The sequence below is a fragment of the Mustela putorius genome, unplaced genomic scaffold (assembly GCF_011764305.1).
Source record: "Mustela putorius furo isolate JIRA1106 unplaced genomic scaffold, ASM1176430v1.1 tig00003863_pilon_pilon_pilon, whole genome shotgun sequence".
NCBI classification, from domain to species: domain Eukaryota; kingdom Metazoa; phylum Chordata; class Mammalia; order Carnivora; family Mustelidae; genus Mustela; species Mustela putorius.
Window position 1 is genome coordinate 6,025,858 of NW_025422015.1, and position 13,524 is coordinate 6,039,381.

Here is a 13,524-nt window from a genome sequence, read left to right on the forward strand (position 1 = left end):
TTTTTTGGGTTTTTTGGTTAAATATAAAACCACCAAGGATGAAAATAAGGTTAGACACATGGAAACCCTAATGTGTCCAGAGATGAACTGGTTAGAACCAAGCCTTCTCCCTTTGCTTCATGTACGTCTCTCAGTGTGTCTTCATTCCTACTCATTTTAATTCTCCCATCACCTCAGCTCTGAGTCTTGGATGTGAACTACCACACTGTAAATTGGAAAGAGATCAACATACAATATCATTCAGTTTAAAGATATTTCTATACAGTCATTTCAAAACTTACGAAACTTCTAAAAACATACTTTTGAAAAATTTTTAAGCTTTATTTAACTAATCTCAACATCCTTTCTGGGGCTCAAACTCACAACCCCAAGACCATGAGTCACATGCTCTTCTGACTGAGCCAGCCAGGAGCCCCTCAAAACACATTTTAAAATTACTTTAATTTTTATTGAAAACCTTAGGGAAAAATTGTATTGAGTATATGGACTTAAAAGTTTTTATTTTCATTCATCATTTTGTAAGACCGAAGACCCAAAATTCCAAATACATCAAAAGCTATGTTCTCATATTTAAACAAAGCAGTTTCACAGATAAAAACAGATTGAGAAAAGTCTGTGTAATCTAGAGATGTGTGTATAGAAGAACGAGGAAATGAGAAAGAACCATGAGCTGTGCAATCTGAGATCATGCCTTCACTGTTGTTTATTATTGAGGGGCAATAGTTTGATTCTTCTTTACACCCCCACTTGTACCTTCCAGCCTACTTGATCCAACTGTTCCCTACAAGCTAATTGCATACAGCAGCCAAGATCCTAAAGAAGGGCAGGTATTTTTCCCCAGAAAATATCCTTTGTTATAAATTATTTACAACTGACACAATTGTGTTAATGTGGAAATCCTGCAGGCTTTCCTCTATAATTTGTAAGTTAAATCTTGACAGGATTATCACCAAAAAACATAAATAAATGGGGCCGGTAAAAAAAAAAAAATTCGCTCCCTGTGAGTGATCCTTTGGCAGGGGGTAGGGAGTGTTGCATAGTGATGTGTTTGGGGTGTGGGGATTCAAATATAAATGTCCTCAGCTGCCCTAGGCCTCTGGGTTGCTGCCCTCTCATATTTAAAATGTCTTCAGTGTTGGAATCACTTACCCTTTGAACAAAAAAGTATTCCTCTCGTGATGCCTATCCTATTAGGACACTCCAACTGAGTAAGAATGAGTTCTTCGGCTCCAGCAGCCCTCAGCTGTCATGTCAGGAAAGGAACAAGAGGAAAAGAGAAGAGAGGGATTCCCTGACTCCAGATAACATCTATGGGAACTAAAAGTCAGATGTTCTCTTCCACCAAGCAAGGGAGCACTCCGTAGAGTCCTGGCCCAGACCACACAGTTACTAAGGTGAAGTAACACCTGTTACAGGGGAGGGGAGGGAAGTTAACACCTACTATTACAGCACTGGTAGATGGGTTAAAGATAAGGAAACTCTAGGACTTGCTTCATTTTTATATTACAGTACACAGATGCAAACTCCTCAGGCACGTGGCCCAGCCAGTTTTCTTCATGCAGGATTTTCTTAACGGCCATCTATTTTGGCCACCCTTTTAAACACATGGGGACGAAACAGAGTTATCTTCCTGAAAAATGGGAGGAGAAATCAAGAGAAATGAAACGAATTCTGATAAGACACTAATGTTTACTTGTGTAGTTCTCTAAAGAACTAAGTTGTAGGAGGAAGTGATGATTTATACCCTCTAAGAATTTTAGCACTTACCTAAGTTATTGGCCTTCTGAACCCCATTTAGAACATTTAAAAAATTACCCGTTTGCTATTTCATTTACATTAGTATTCAATGACCATTGTCATATGAGCTCTTTTCATGCCATACCAAGCTGCTGGAAAATTTGTTAACGTTGAGCTGAAAACCAGAAACACCTCCCTCTCTGATGAGGGAGGAGCTCTACTTCTTCGCTGACAATCTGATGCTAAGAATGGCTTCAAAAAATTCATGAGCAGGGGCACCTGGGTGACTCAGTGGGTTAAAGCCTCTGCTTTCAGCTCAGGTCATGATCCCAGGGTCCTGGGATCAAGCCCCGCATTGGGCTCTCTGCTCAGCGGGGATCCTACTTCCCCCTCTCTCTTTGCTTGCCTCTCTGCCTATTGGTGATTTCTGTCTGTCAAATAAATAAATAAAATCTTTTAAATTAAAAAAAAAATTCATGAGCATTATTATTACTAAAACATGTTGTCCTATGGAATTTTTGGGACGCCTGGGAGGCTCAGTCAGTTAAGCGTCTGCCCTCCGCTCAGGTCACAATTCCAGGGTCCTGGGATCGAGTTGGGCTTTGGGAATCCTTGCTCAGCGGGGAGTCTGATTCTTCTCCCTCCACTTGCCTCTTCCTCTGCCTGCTGCTCCTCCCTGGTTGTGCTCACTCTCTCTTTCTCTGACAAATAAATAAATAATTAAAAAAAAATAAAAATGAAATTTTTAAGATGCTTTAGGATAGATACATTATAGTCAACTTAAAAAATGTAATCGAGGGGTGCCTGGGTGGCTCAGTTATGAAGCATCTGCCTTCAGCTCAGGTTATAATTCCAGGGTCCTGGGATTGAGCCCTGAGCCCCCATTTCAATCCCTGCTCAGCAGGAAGCCTGCTTCTACCTTCCCACTCCCTGCTGCTTGTGTTCTCTCTCTTGCTGTCTCTCTGCCAAGTAAATAAATAAAATCTTAAAGAAAAAAAAAGTGTAATTGACCTTTTTTGAGCAATGGTGGTTTTCAAAAATCAGGGCAATAGAATTTTAAGTATTTGCACAATGTTAATGTATTGTTTTCCTAAAATGTCATTTTTTCCCCCTTAAGTTACTGATTGGAAAATAGCTGAAACCCTCATTAGAAACTGGAATTCTTGGGGTGGCTGGGTGGCTCAGTTGGTTAAGTGTCTGCCTTCAGCTCAGGTCATGATCCCACAGTTCTGGGATTGAGCCCTCCATGGAGCCTCCTGCTTAGCGGGAAGCCTGCTTCTCCCTCTCCTACTCCCCCTGCTTGTGTTCCCGCTCTCTCTGTCTGTCAAATAAATAAACCAAATCTTAAAAAAAAAAAAAAAGAAAAGAAATTGGAATTCTTAATTTTATTCTTAAGCAGGAGCTAGATTTGCCCTTTAATAAAATCAAATCTGTAAAAACACCTTATTTCAATAGGATCTCATAAAACGGAACTTTAAGAAATATTTCCAGTGTCCTCTTTATACTGTGTGAAGGAATAATTTCTATGAAGAAAAAACAGCATGCTAAAATATTATAGAGATTGTGAATACTACAGATTAAAGAGATATTTCTTATCTCTGACCAGCACATCTATAAATACAGCTCCCTTAAAAAGAATGCTCTTTGACCTAGTTAAAATTCATTATTGCTGTCTCGGCCACTTATCGATGCTCCCTTCAAATCCATTCCTGTTTCTTCAACACTTAAAAATTTTAATTCACAAAAGCGAAGAACCCAACAGTAATCGTGGCGTGGCATTTGTCTATAACCATCAGGTGGCACTTGGCCCTACTGTGTTTATAAACTGCCCCCTCGGCCGATCTGCAAACTCCTTCAGAATAAGCACTTTTTCTCACCCCAAGACCTAACATAAGGGATTTACAAATAATAAGATGTTGGCAATGGCTATGAAGAATATAGACTAGTAAATAAGTTTAAGAATCAATTTAAGACCCAAAGAAAACCTAACCTTTAAAACTACCTCAAGTGACACTGAGTCCTGCCCCCAAAGGGACCATGTCCTAGGTCCAGAAGCAGCACCAAGAGCAGCAGACTGAAGCCAGCAGGGAACTGAAACTCCCAAGTTTGAGCCGCCAACGGATGCTGGTTTCTTATGTCTGACATCTTGCCCAAGAAGAGACACCAGTGAAAAGATGTGTGCATAAAAAACATTTTTAAATAAATAAAGCTTAAGACTTTTAGAGGTGGCAGAGAGGTGCCTCACACTAAGGACTGACTTGGCAGAATCCTACCCATCTGCACAAAGGAGAGGGGCTGCTTTCCTGGGAGTACTAGTTCTACTAGATCTAGTTTATATTTTTCTCAAGTTCTAGAACTCCTAGAAAGCCTAAGATCCTTTAATAAAAGGTTTAAGACCACAATATTTAAACAAGATCCCAAAGTGCTACTGCCCTCGTAGAAACTCATTTTCCAGTCATTATATTAATAAATCTATTTATAGATGAGAAATGGGTTTTGGTACATGTATCCTTGACCCTGTTGTTCCCTGACACGAAGTCAGTTCATTCACTCACTCATTCAGCATTTGCTGTTCCTCTACAAGAGGGCAAGGCCTATGTCGGGCAGAGAAGAAAGATGTAATCCTTGCATAGTCACAGTCTACAAATGCACAGCCGGATCGGTGTTACCAATCCAGGCCACTCCAATTTCATAAAACGGGGCATCAGAGACACAATTCTCTTTGTGAGCTCAGTGAGCATTCCATATCTGGTGGACACGTGGTTCTTTCTTCTGTATTCAAACACCACCCACGCCTCTTTTACTTTTAACTTTATTTGGCAAAGCAGCACTGCATAAACTGTTCAGTGACCGGGCCCCAGCTTATACAGCATGGTAAATTCATATACATTATCAGCAGCAAATTAGAAACAGAAAAAACGATACTGAGCTACAAGTCTCCTAAAATTGTAAAGAGGGAAAGGAAGAACTATGTTAGTTACGTCCAATCTGAACAGCTAAGTGTGTTAAAGGACATCACCTGCCATCTTCTCAAGTTTTAATATTTACAAATGCTTAGTTTTAAGGTAACAAAGCAGCTGATTGTATCTACAACATGCTACTCTATGACACCACATCAAAAGCTTTAAAAAGGAAGCTCATCTCTATTTTCTTAGTGGCAGCTAACAGACATCCAAAAACCAGGAATCTTAACTTGTGAACGGTGGTGTTATCTGATATGCACAAGAGCATTTTGATAAATTAATATTGAAACAGAATTAAGTGTCTAAGAAAAACCACTCCTCGAAATTAATTCACAAACTAAGTCTTCCATTTAGTGGAACCCCGTCTTTTAATATTTTAAAAGTAAAATGTGGGCGTGTTAAAGTAATAGTACACAAATTTATACTCTGCATCGTTCTTTCACCAACTCGGCTTCTGTGCCTCTTTGAAGAACTAGAAACCCTACAAAACCACACATTTTCATGCTGAAAATAATAGTGTAACGAAGTCCAAAACAAGCTGTGATGCTGTTGGTTTTCAAAAAGCTCTGAGGACTGAGATGAGCAATCCACTGTAATATTATATACTGGTCAAGCTGATGGCGCTTTTACAGTTCATCCCTGGGGGTAAAAAGAGAAATATATAAGTAGGTGTTACATACTATAAAATTTGGCTTTCTAATAATTTAGATACAATTAGTAAGTAAGTAAAAATACATCCATCCCCAAGCATTTAAAAAAAAAAAAAAAGCAAACAGCCCCAAGTCAAAGCAAAAATGGAAGTCAGCCATCCAAACATCTCTCATGCTACTCCAGAATGAAATATGAGACCTGAAGGCCCTGGAGTCATTAGTTTTTGCTCTGAAGGTACCTTTCTTCCTCCAAGGCCAAAAATTCAAAGAAATTTTAACTTTTAGACCTAGGATCTTGCTAACACTACTTATCATAAAATGGTGATGGGTATTTAGAATTGGAATCACTTTTTATAGTTACATTGACAAAACTGGACAAAAAATGTGGTCTTTTGCTTAGACTATCTGCTAACAAATGCTGAGTGGGTCATTCTCAACCCAAACTCTGGGAGAAAAAGCATCCTGTGTAGATGGCATCTGTCAGCTGATTTCAGAAGGCAGTTTCTCAGCTCTAAAGGAAACCACTCCCTCAGCTGGTGCAGCACTGTACCAGCCAGTGCCAGTGAGGGAAGGAAGGAAGGAAGGATGCAGCCGCAAGTGTATGGCGTGTAAATTATACCTCATTAAAGCTGTTAAAAGTAAAAAAATAAAGCTACCAAAAGAGCCAAAAAGCTTCATACTTCAGGATAAACTGAGTGACAAAAACATTGTTCAACACTCAAGAATTTTAGGGGTGAAGAAGTATGATGTTTGAAACTAAATCTCAAATGATTTCAAGGAAAAATATGACCTGTGTGTATATAGAAAGAGAAAGAGGGAGCAAGAAAGCGTATGTGGAAAAATGTTAACAACTGGCAACTCTGGATGAAGAGATTCAGGAAGTCTTCGTACTATTCTTACAATCTGTCTGTAATAAAAATTAAAAAGTTGTTTAAAAGTTAAAATAAGTTTGAAGGGAAAGTAAATAAAGAACTAAGATTTTTCCAGGTACGTGGTGAATTAAGGGACTGTAAGATAATATGCTTTCTAAAAACTGAATTTTGTAAATTGTGTGAGAAATTATTTTAAAGATCATGTCTCCCATAAGCTGCCACTGTCATGGAGTACTGGATTATCTGTATAATGACAAATTACCAGTTCTGGTTGCTCTTAATATATTCTTCTAAATAATTTAAGCACTATAATTCTCATAGAATAGATTTTACTTAAATTCATGCAAGCATTAAAATATTTAATCTACAAAGAGTTCATTTGCAAAGTGCTCTATTCATAAATTCATTTGTGCTTTTTAAAAATGTGAATTGAAGATACTGTTGTTTTTGTAAAATAATATACCATATTTGACTTGCCTATTGCAAGGCATTAAGGATATTATAAATAAATATCCTTACTGCCCAACAGCACAGTACAAACATTTCCAAATATCCTCTTCAATTAAAAAAAAATTTTTTTAAAAAGGAAAAGGATAGAAACTCTCAATAAACTGGGTAGAGAGGAAACGTACCTCAACATAATAAAGGCCATATATGATAAGCCCACAGCTAACATCATACTCAGTGGTGAAAAGCTGAAAGCTTTTCCTCTAAGATCAGGAACAAGACAAGGATGCCCACTCTCGCCACTTTTATTCAACATAGCACTGGAAATCCTAGCCAGAGCAATTAGGCAAGAAAAAGAAATAAAAGGCATCAAAATCGGAAAGAAAGAAGTAAAACTATCTCTTTTTGCAGACAACATGTTATATATAGAAAACCCTAAAAACCACAAAAAAAAATGTCAAAACGAATAAACTAATTCAATAAAGTTGCAGGAAACAAAATCAGTATACAGAATTCAGTTGTGTTTCTATACACCAATAATGAACTATCAGAAAGAGAAATTAAGAAAACAATCCCATTTATAATTGCATCAGAAAAGAATACAATGCCTAAAATAAATTTAAACAAGGTGAATGATCTGTACACTGAAAAGTATAAGACATTAATGGAAGACACAATGCTTTTGGATTGGAAGAATGAATACTTTTAAAATTCCCATACTACCCAAAGCAATCTACTGATTCAATGTAATCCACATCAAAATCCCAACAGCATTTTCACAGAAACAGAACAACTCTAAAATTTGTATAGAACCATAAAAGGCCCCAAAGAGCCAAAGCAATCTCTAGAAAGAACAAAGCTGGAGGTATCACTCTTTCTGATTTCAAACTATATTATAAAACTCTAATAATCAAAAGAGTATGACAGTACCATAAAAAGAGATACATGGGTCAATGAAACAGAATAGAGGGCCCAGAAATAAACCCACACATATATAGTCAATTAATTACAGAGCCAAGAACATACAGTGGGGAAAAGATAGTGTCTTCAGTAAATGGTGCTGGGAAAACTAGAAAGCCACATGCAAAAGAATGAACTGGATGGCCATCTAACACCACACACACAAAAAATCAACTCAAAATGGATTAAAGACTTGAATGTAAGACCTCAAACCATAAAAAAAAGTGGTAATTATCTTGTAGTATATACTTATATCAGATCACTATATTGTACATGTAAAAGTAATATAATTCTATGTCAATTATATCTCAATAAAACTGGAGGAAAATCATATTGTAAGAAAGCTATCAGTGTGTGACAATGTTGATAACACTTAATAAAATTGAAAAAGGAGATTATAATATGATGGTACTATATGATCTCAAGATTAAAAAGATATATAAAGAACTATGGACAAAAGAGTAAAAAATATATCAAAATGTTAGTAGTGGTTATCTCTAGGTTCTGAGACTGTGGGTAATTTTTATTTCATCCTGTGTACTTCTAAAAATTTTTACATTACAAATGTCTTATTTTGGTAGTCAGAAACAATATTATTAAAAACAAAGAAAATGTACAGCACTTAAAAAAAAAGAAAGAAAAGGAAAAGAAATTAAGTCTATAGATCTAAATTTTAACATTTAGGGTGCCAAAGAAAACCAAAAGTTTGACATTTCTTATAAATGTCACATCCCAATACTCCAAAATCCATATAACTTTCAAGTCATTTACTTTTCCACTTAATATTCCATATTTTACATAACTATCATTATCTGACTTACATGTGTAGATCACCGACAATAAAAAGTATTATGTCCTAAATTTCTAGAAAGTGTCATTATTATATATGTGCTAAACATATTCATTAGGTTAATAACTATATATTATTTTATTATATAATGTACAATTATATATAACTTATTAGGTTAATAACTCTAACCTACTAACATTAGTATTACATATTCTTTATCAACAACAAACGGGAAGTTGCCACCAAGAAACAACAATCAAAATCCATGAATGGGTTCTACTTAATGGAATTTCTGAGATAATAAAGCAAATTATAGAAAGCATTATGAAAGACATAAAAAGAATTCCAAAAGCAACAACATGTATCCCTGCCTTTAAGATGCAAAATGTCAAAATGCTATAACATATGTAAAGAAATTAAAAAGGGACAATCTAGAACTATATGACCACAGGAACAACTGGATACCCTAGGACCTACCCCGTCAATCTTAGAAATGCCCAACCAACTCATAACATGTTTTTCATGTGCATATGGCACTTTGAGATGACATTGATAACCAAAGCGCTTACAGAACGAGAATCCAGAAACATTACTCAGTTTCACAAACCAGAGATGGACTTATTCCATTGACTCTTGTGACCATTAAAAACAAAAAACTTACCAGATGATGAACAAAGTATTGATTTGTACATACACTTATGTAAAATAATACAAATTTTAAAAATATGAAGAGTTTACAAAACAACTAATACAACTACTACACATTCATTGTCATGAACAGAATACTACAGGTTCTAGGTCTATGGCTCATACATCTGATGTTGTCTCCCCTTTTATGACTCCACCAAAATTATGTGACATTTTTCGAAGTATACAGAAATAGAAGTCTACTTTTAGGCTTTGGTCTTTATTTGGCATGATAATTCGGCATGCCCACTGGGGCATATTCCCCCCCCCCCATAGTTTCTACCACCCCTCCTCAGCAAAGATTAGATCTCACCCTCAGGGGGCATGGCAACTAGCTCTGAATTCCTCAGGAAGAGAAGGATGGAAGGCTGGTGAGAAGCAAGAGAAGGCCCAGAAGCAAGCATGGGATGCGCTATTAAATTAATCCTTAAGAAAATCTGAAAGAACAGAGATCACCTAACCTGGCAATAAAACGGACTAGGAGCTTTTGAGATCGTAATTCCCAGATGTAGGCTGGGCACTGAAAAAATGGGTGACTCTTTTCAACCCCATTCTATCCTTACTACCACTGCTTTAATTCAGGCCACCACCATTTCACCCTTGCTTCAACCACATTTTGTTTCTAAAAGTCATTCTGCCCCCTTCCAATTTACTCTCTATACCACAGCCAAAGTCATCTTTCTGAAATATAATTCTGATTACTTCACTGTCTGGCTTCAACACAATTGCTCCCTTCTAAACACACTACACTCTAATTGCCTGTTTGTCTTCTGTAGATTTTGGCGGGGGGGGGGGGGATCTCCCATGTGACTGTAAGTTCCACAAGAATGGTCAGTTTCAAATTCTCAGCTAAGTAACCATGGCCCTAGTACAGTCCCTGCTCTCAGTGAGCTCCAGGAAAATTGTTTCCTCCCCTTATAGCCTATCATGGTAGGTTCCTGGTCCCTGGGTATGTCAACGTCTTTTCCAGATTCCTGTAACCTTTCCCACATTTCTTTGAACGATCCTTCACTAAAATCGTTTCAAATCCAAGCTGAGCGTACCCTCTGTTCTGGACCCTGACTGACTGTCTAAGAATACAAAAAGAAATAGCATATTAATGGTCTCTTTAGATTTTAAGTAACTTGTTGCTTTACCCTTTGAAACACCCTATTTTCTAGTAATTTCTTTTAATACCAAAGATACTTAATGTGGCAGTTGTTTTTTCCAGTTTTGTTTTCAGATTTTGTTCCACCTGTACATTCTTTAAACCTATGTTCTTTAAATGTAGAGATTTACAATTAAGTAATTGATTAGCTTTGGGGATAGCTAGAAGGCCCAAATGGTAGAGCAAGCGACTCTTGATCTCAGGGTCATGAGTCCAAGCCCCACAGTGGGCACAGAGCTTACTTAAAACAAAACAAAAAAGACCCACTACATCTTTGGATGTAGGAAAATGTGTCTGAACCAACAGAAATTTTACAACAACTTGGAATTCCTCCTGGTACAACTAGAGAAAAGTTTCCAGTGATACATTGTGTAAAATTGATCAATCTTTTAAAAAGCTGAAAACCAAAAAGAAAAACAAGCATATATATTTAAATATTTGAATATTTGGTAAATGACTAAGTATGTTTGGTAAATGACTTGTCCATAAATTTAAAAATTATTCTAAATTTAATACAAATAGTTTAGTTTTGTAAGGGGTGGATACAGGTGTTGTGGAAACCTAGAGCTTTTATGACCTGGGAAGGGGGGGAACCTCTCCATGAAGGGAAAAGGAGGACTAAAAACAAGCCTGGCTGGGAAGGCCCCTTAGCATGTGAAGGTCCTGAGGCTTAAGTTTCATTAGCTTCATGCTAAATCCACGTCTGGTTATAAAAACAAAATACCATTGTAATTCCTTCATCATCAAACTACAGGGGAATGTTCAATACTAGTACTCACTGTATATAAAAAGAAAACTTTTTGGACACCTGGGTGGCTCAGCGGGTTAAAGCCTCTGCCTTCAGCTCGGGTCATGATCCCAGGGTCCTGGGATAGAGCCCTACATGGGGCTCTCTTCGGGAGAGCCTGCTCCCCCACCCCCCACCCCTGCCTGCCTCTCTGCCTACTTGTGATCTTTGTCTGTCAAATAAATAAATAAAATCTTTAAAAAAAAAAAAGAAAGAAAAGAAAACTTTTAAATGCTTAATGAAAATCTGAACTCTCACTTGATGTGAAATTTTGGTAAGTTCACTGTATATTTGCCCCTTTTACACAACAGCAACTATACAATTATATAACAACAAAACCATACTAGAAGCAAAGTCAAGGAAGGCTGTAATAGTTGTTAATAACTATATGATTTTAACTGACAGGATTCATGGCTTTTTAATTTTTTTTTAAAGAAGCGGCTGTGTTCCAGGTTAGAATTCAAAGAAAATAGTTAAATCCACATTATGTGAAGAATAAAGCAATTCCTAGTCAGATATCTCAGAAATGGCCAATCAGAGTGAAAAGAAAAACTAAGTTAGATTATTATTTTTGCAATTAAACATTCACTCAAAGATATCTTTCCTCTTTCCAAAAAAACAAAATTAAGAAGTCTATGAAACTTCAAAATTATCATTTTACTTATTAAAAAAATAATTATCTTAAAATAAGTACCTCTGTCAAATAAAGATTCTAAAACAAGGAAACTTGTAAAGTCTTTCTTATTTTGACACTGAATTTTAAATAGTCTTAGCTAGTGCCATCCTTACTTATTGTTCTCACTCCTTCCCACTGAAGAAACAGGGAGGGGAAGGCAGGAGGAGGAGAGAGGAAGGAGAGAAACCTTGGCTTTCGACAAAATACTCTGATAATGCTGAGACATCAAACACAAGGAGGCATTACAACGAGCCATGCTGTGCTGACGATTATGCTGCATGCTGTTGGCCCTTTGGGTGGGTTTGTGAGACCTGGGCACTGTGCTGGCTTTGCACTCACAGAATCCACTCCCCTCCCCAGGAACTCCGAGTGGCTTCAGAATGGGCTGGCCAGTTTTATAGACTGGCGAGAAGTTTATTCCTTATAGCGGCTCTGAAACAGGAGCTGAATGTAAAACAGGCACAGGTTGTTAGACAGGAATGTCAATGAACCTGATTGAAAGAGAGAAAGCAAAGCAAGCTGAGAGGAAGAATGTCCTCTCTGGGATTCTGACACCTTTGAAAACTGGGACAAGAGTATCTTTTCCCTTCTTTTTCTTTGTAACAATGGTTCAACAGGGTATGAACAAGGCAGGAAAGGATGGCCCCTCTCTTCAGACCAAAGCCTTTGTTTCCATGACCACAGAGCAGCTACAAAAATGATTTGTGAATACAGAAACAGAATAGCTGATAATAAAATATCCTTAGAAAGTTCTGAACTGTGGCTAAATGCCTCTTTAAAAAAAAAAAAAAAAAAAGGAAAAAAACCCCACCTTTGTGCCAACCAAGTCTCACCCCCCTTTCCCAAAGATATGAGTTAAACCAAAAGAAGGGCAGACTCATGCAAAATTTTTCTAGATTTTTTAATGTAGCGAATTTCTGATGTTAAAATGGAATAGCATAAAGGTGACAACCAAAAAAAGCGCTCTTGTGGTCTAATGTCTTAGAATCCACACCCTTCACCTTGCATGTGTGGAAGAAGAAAGAGCAGAAGATAAAATCACTTCCACCTGGACCACTGCTTCTCTTTATCTGTTAAAGGCACGTATATCACTCCCATCAGGGGTTTCATTTTGACACTGCCGTCCTGTAGCTTGTCGTACTGCTCCAACATCTGGTTTCCACCTGCGGGACCAACTGGCAATATCAATCTCCCACCAGGCTTTAACTGGTCTATCAGCTGAAAAGAAGGGAAAGAAAAAGACATGCACACCAAGTTACAAATTTTATATTGAGAGTCATTTTGCATCACCACAAACAACTTCCAGTGTCCGGGAGCAGAAAGCAGAAATGCACTTCATTTAGTATATCCATACTTTGATTGTTAAATCTATTACTCAAATCACTACCTATCCATTTACCTATAGATATCCTCTACTAAACTACAAGTTCTCTGACAAGAGGTACTGTGATGTTATTCATCTTTGTGTGCCTGGTACCTACCATGGTACTTGGTACAACTGGAGGGCTCAGTATGAGCTAACCACATAATGTAGAGCTAGCCTCTTCGGAAGACCAAAGGCAAAGCAGAACATTTCAATGCCCATACCCCTGTTTTGAATCTTTGTTTTCTGGAGCGGAGAAGGGAGCAGGGGACTGCAAAAATCAGCAAGGAGTCCCTATCCTGTCACTGTAGAATTTAGGGCATCACTGACCAAAAAATAAGGGAACCTCAGTTTTATGATGAAGTTAAGAATACTGGCACCATGACAAAGGAAGGTGGAGCTGGAGTTCCTACAGCATCAGACTGAAGACAATGAAATGAAAAAC

The 13,524-nt window shown here is 37.4% G+C and overlaps 1 protein-coding gene across 2 annotated transcripts in view; it reads right to left on the reverse strand.

The window, feature by feature from the left end:
• Window positions 1–4,535: 4,535 nt before the first annotated feature.
• Window positions 4,536–13,524, reverse strand: part of PCMT1 (protein-L-isoaspartate (D-aspartate) O-methyltransferase) — a 44,600-nt gene continuing 35,611 nt past the window's right edge. Inside the window, exons 7-8 of one of the 2 annotated variants that reach the window (XM_004752781.3) lie at window positions 12,765–12,934; window positions 4,536–5,339 (exon numbers count right to left, since the gene is read on the reverse strand). In XM_004752781.3, the coding sequence (XP_004752838.1) occupies window positions 5,327–5,339; window positions 12,765–12,934 (183 nt within the window). In that variant the 3' untranslated portion in view covers window positions 4,536–5,326. Of the gene's footprint in view, window positions 5,340–12,717; window positions 12,935–13,524 lie in introns of both variants that reach the window. The other variant, XM_004752782.3, reaches the window with a different exon arrangement.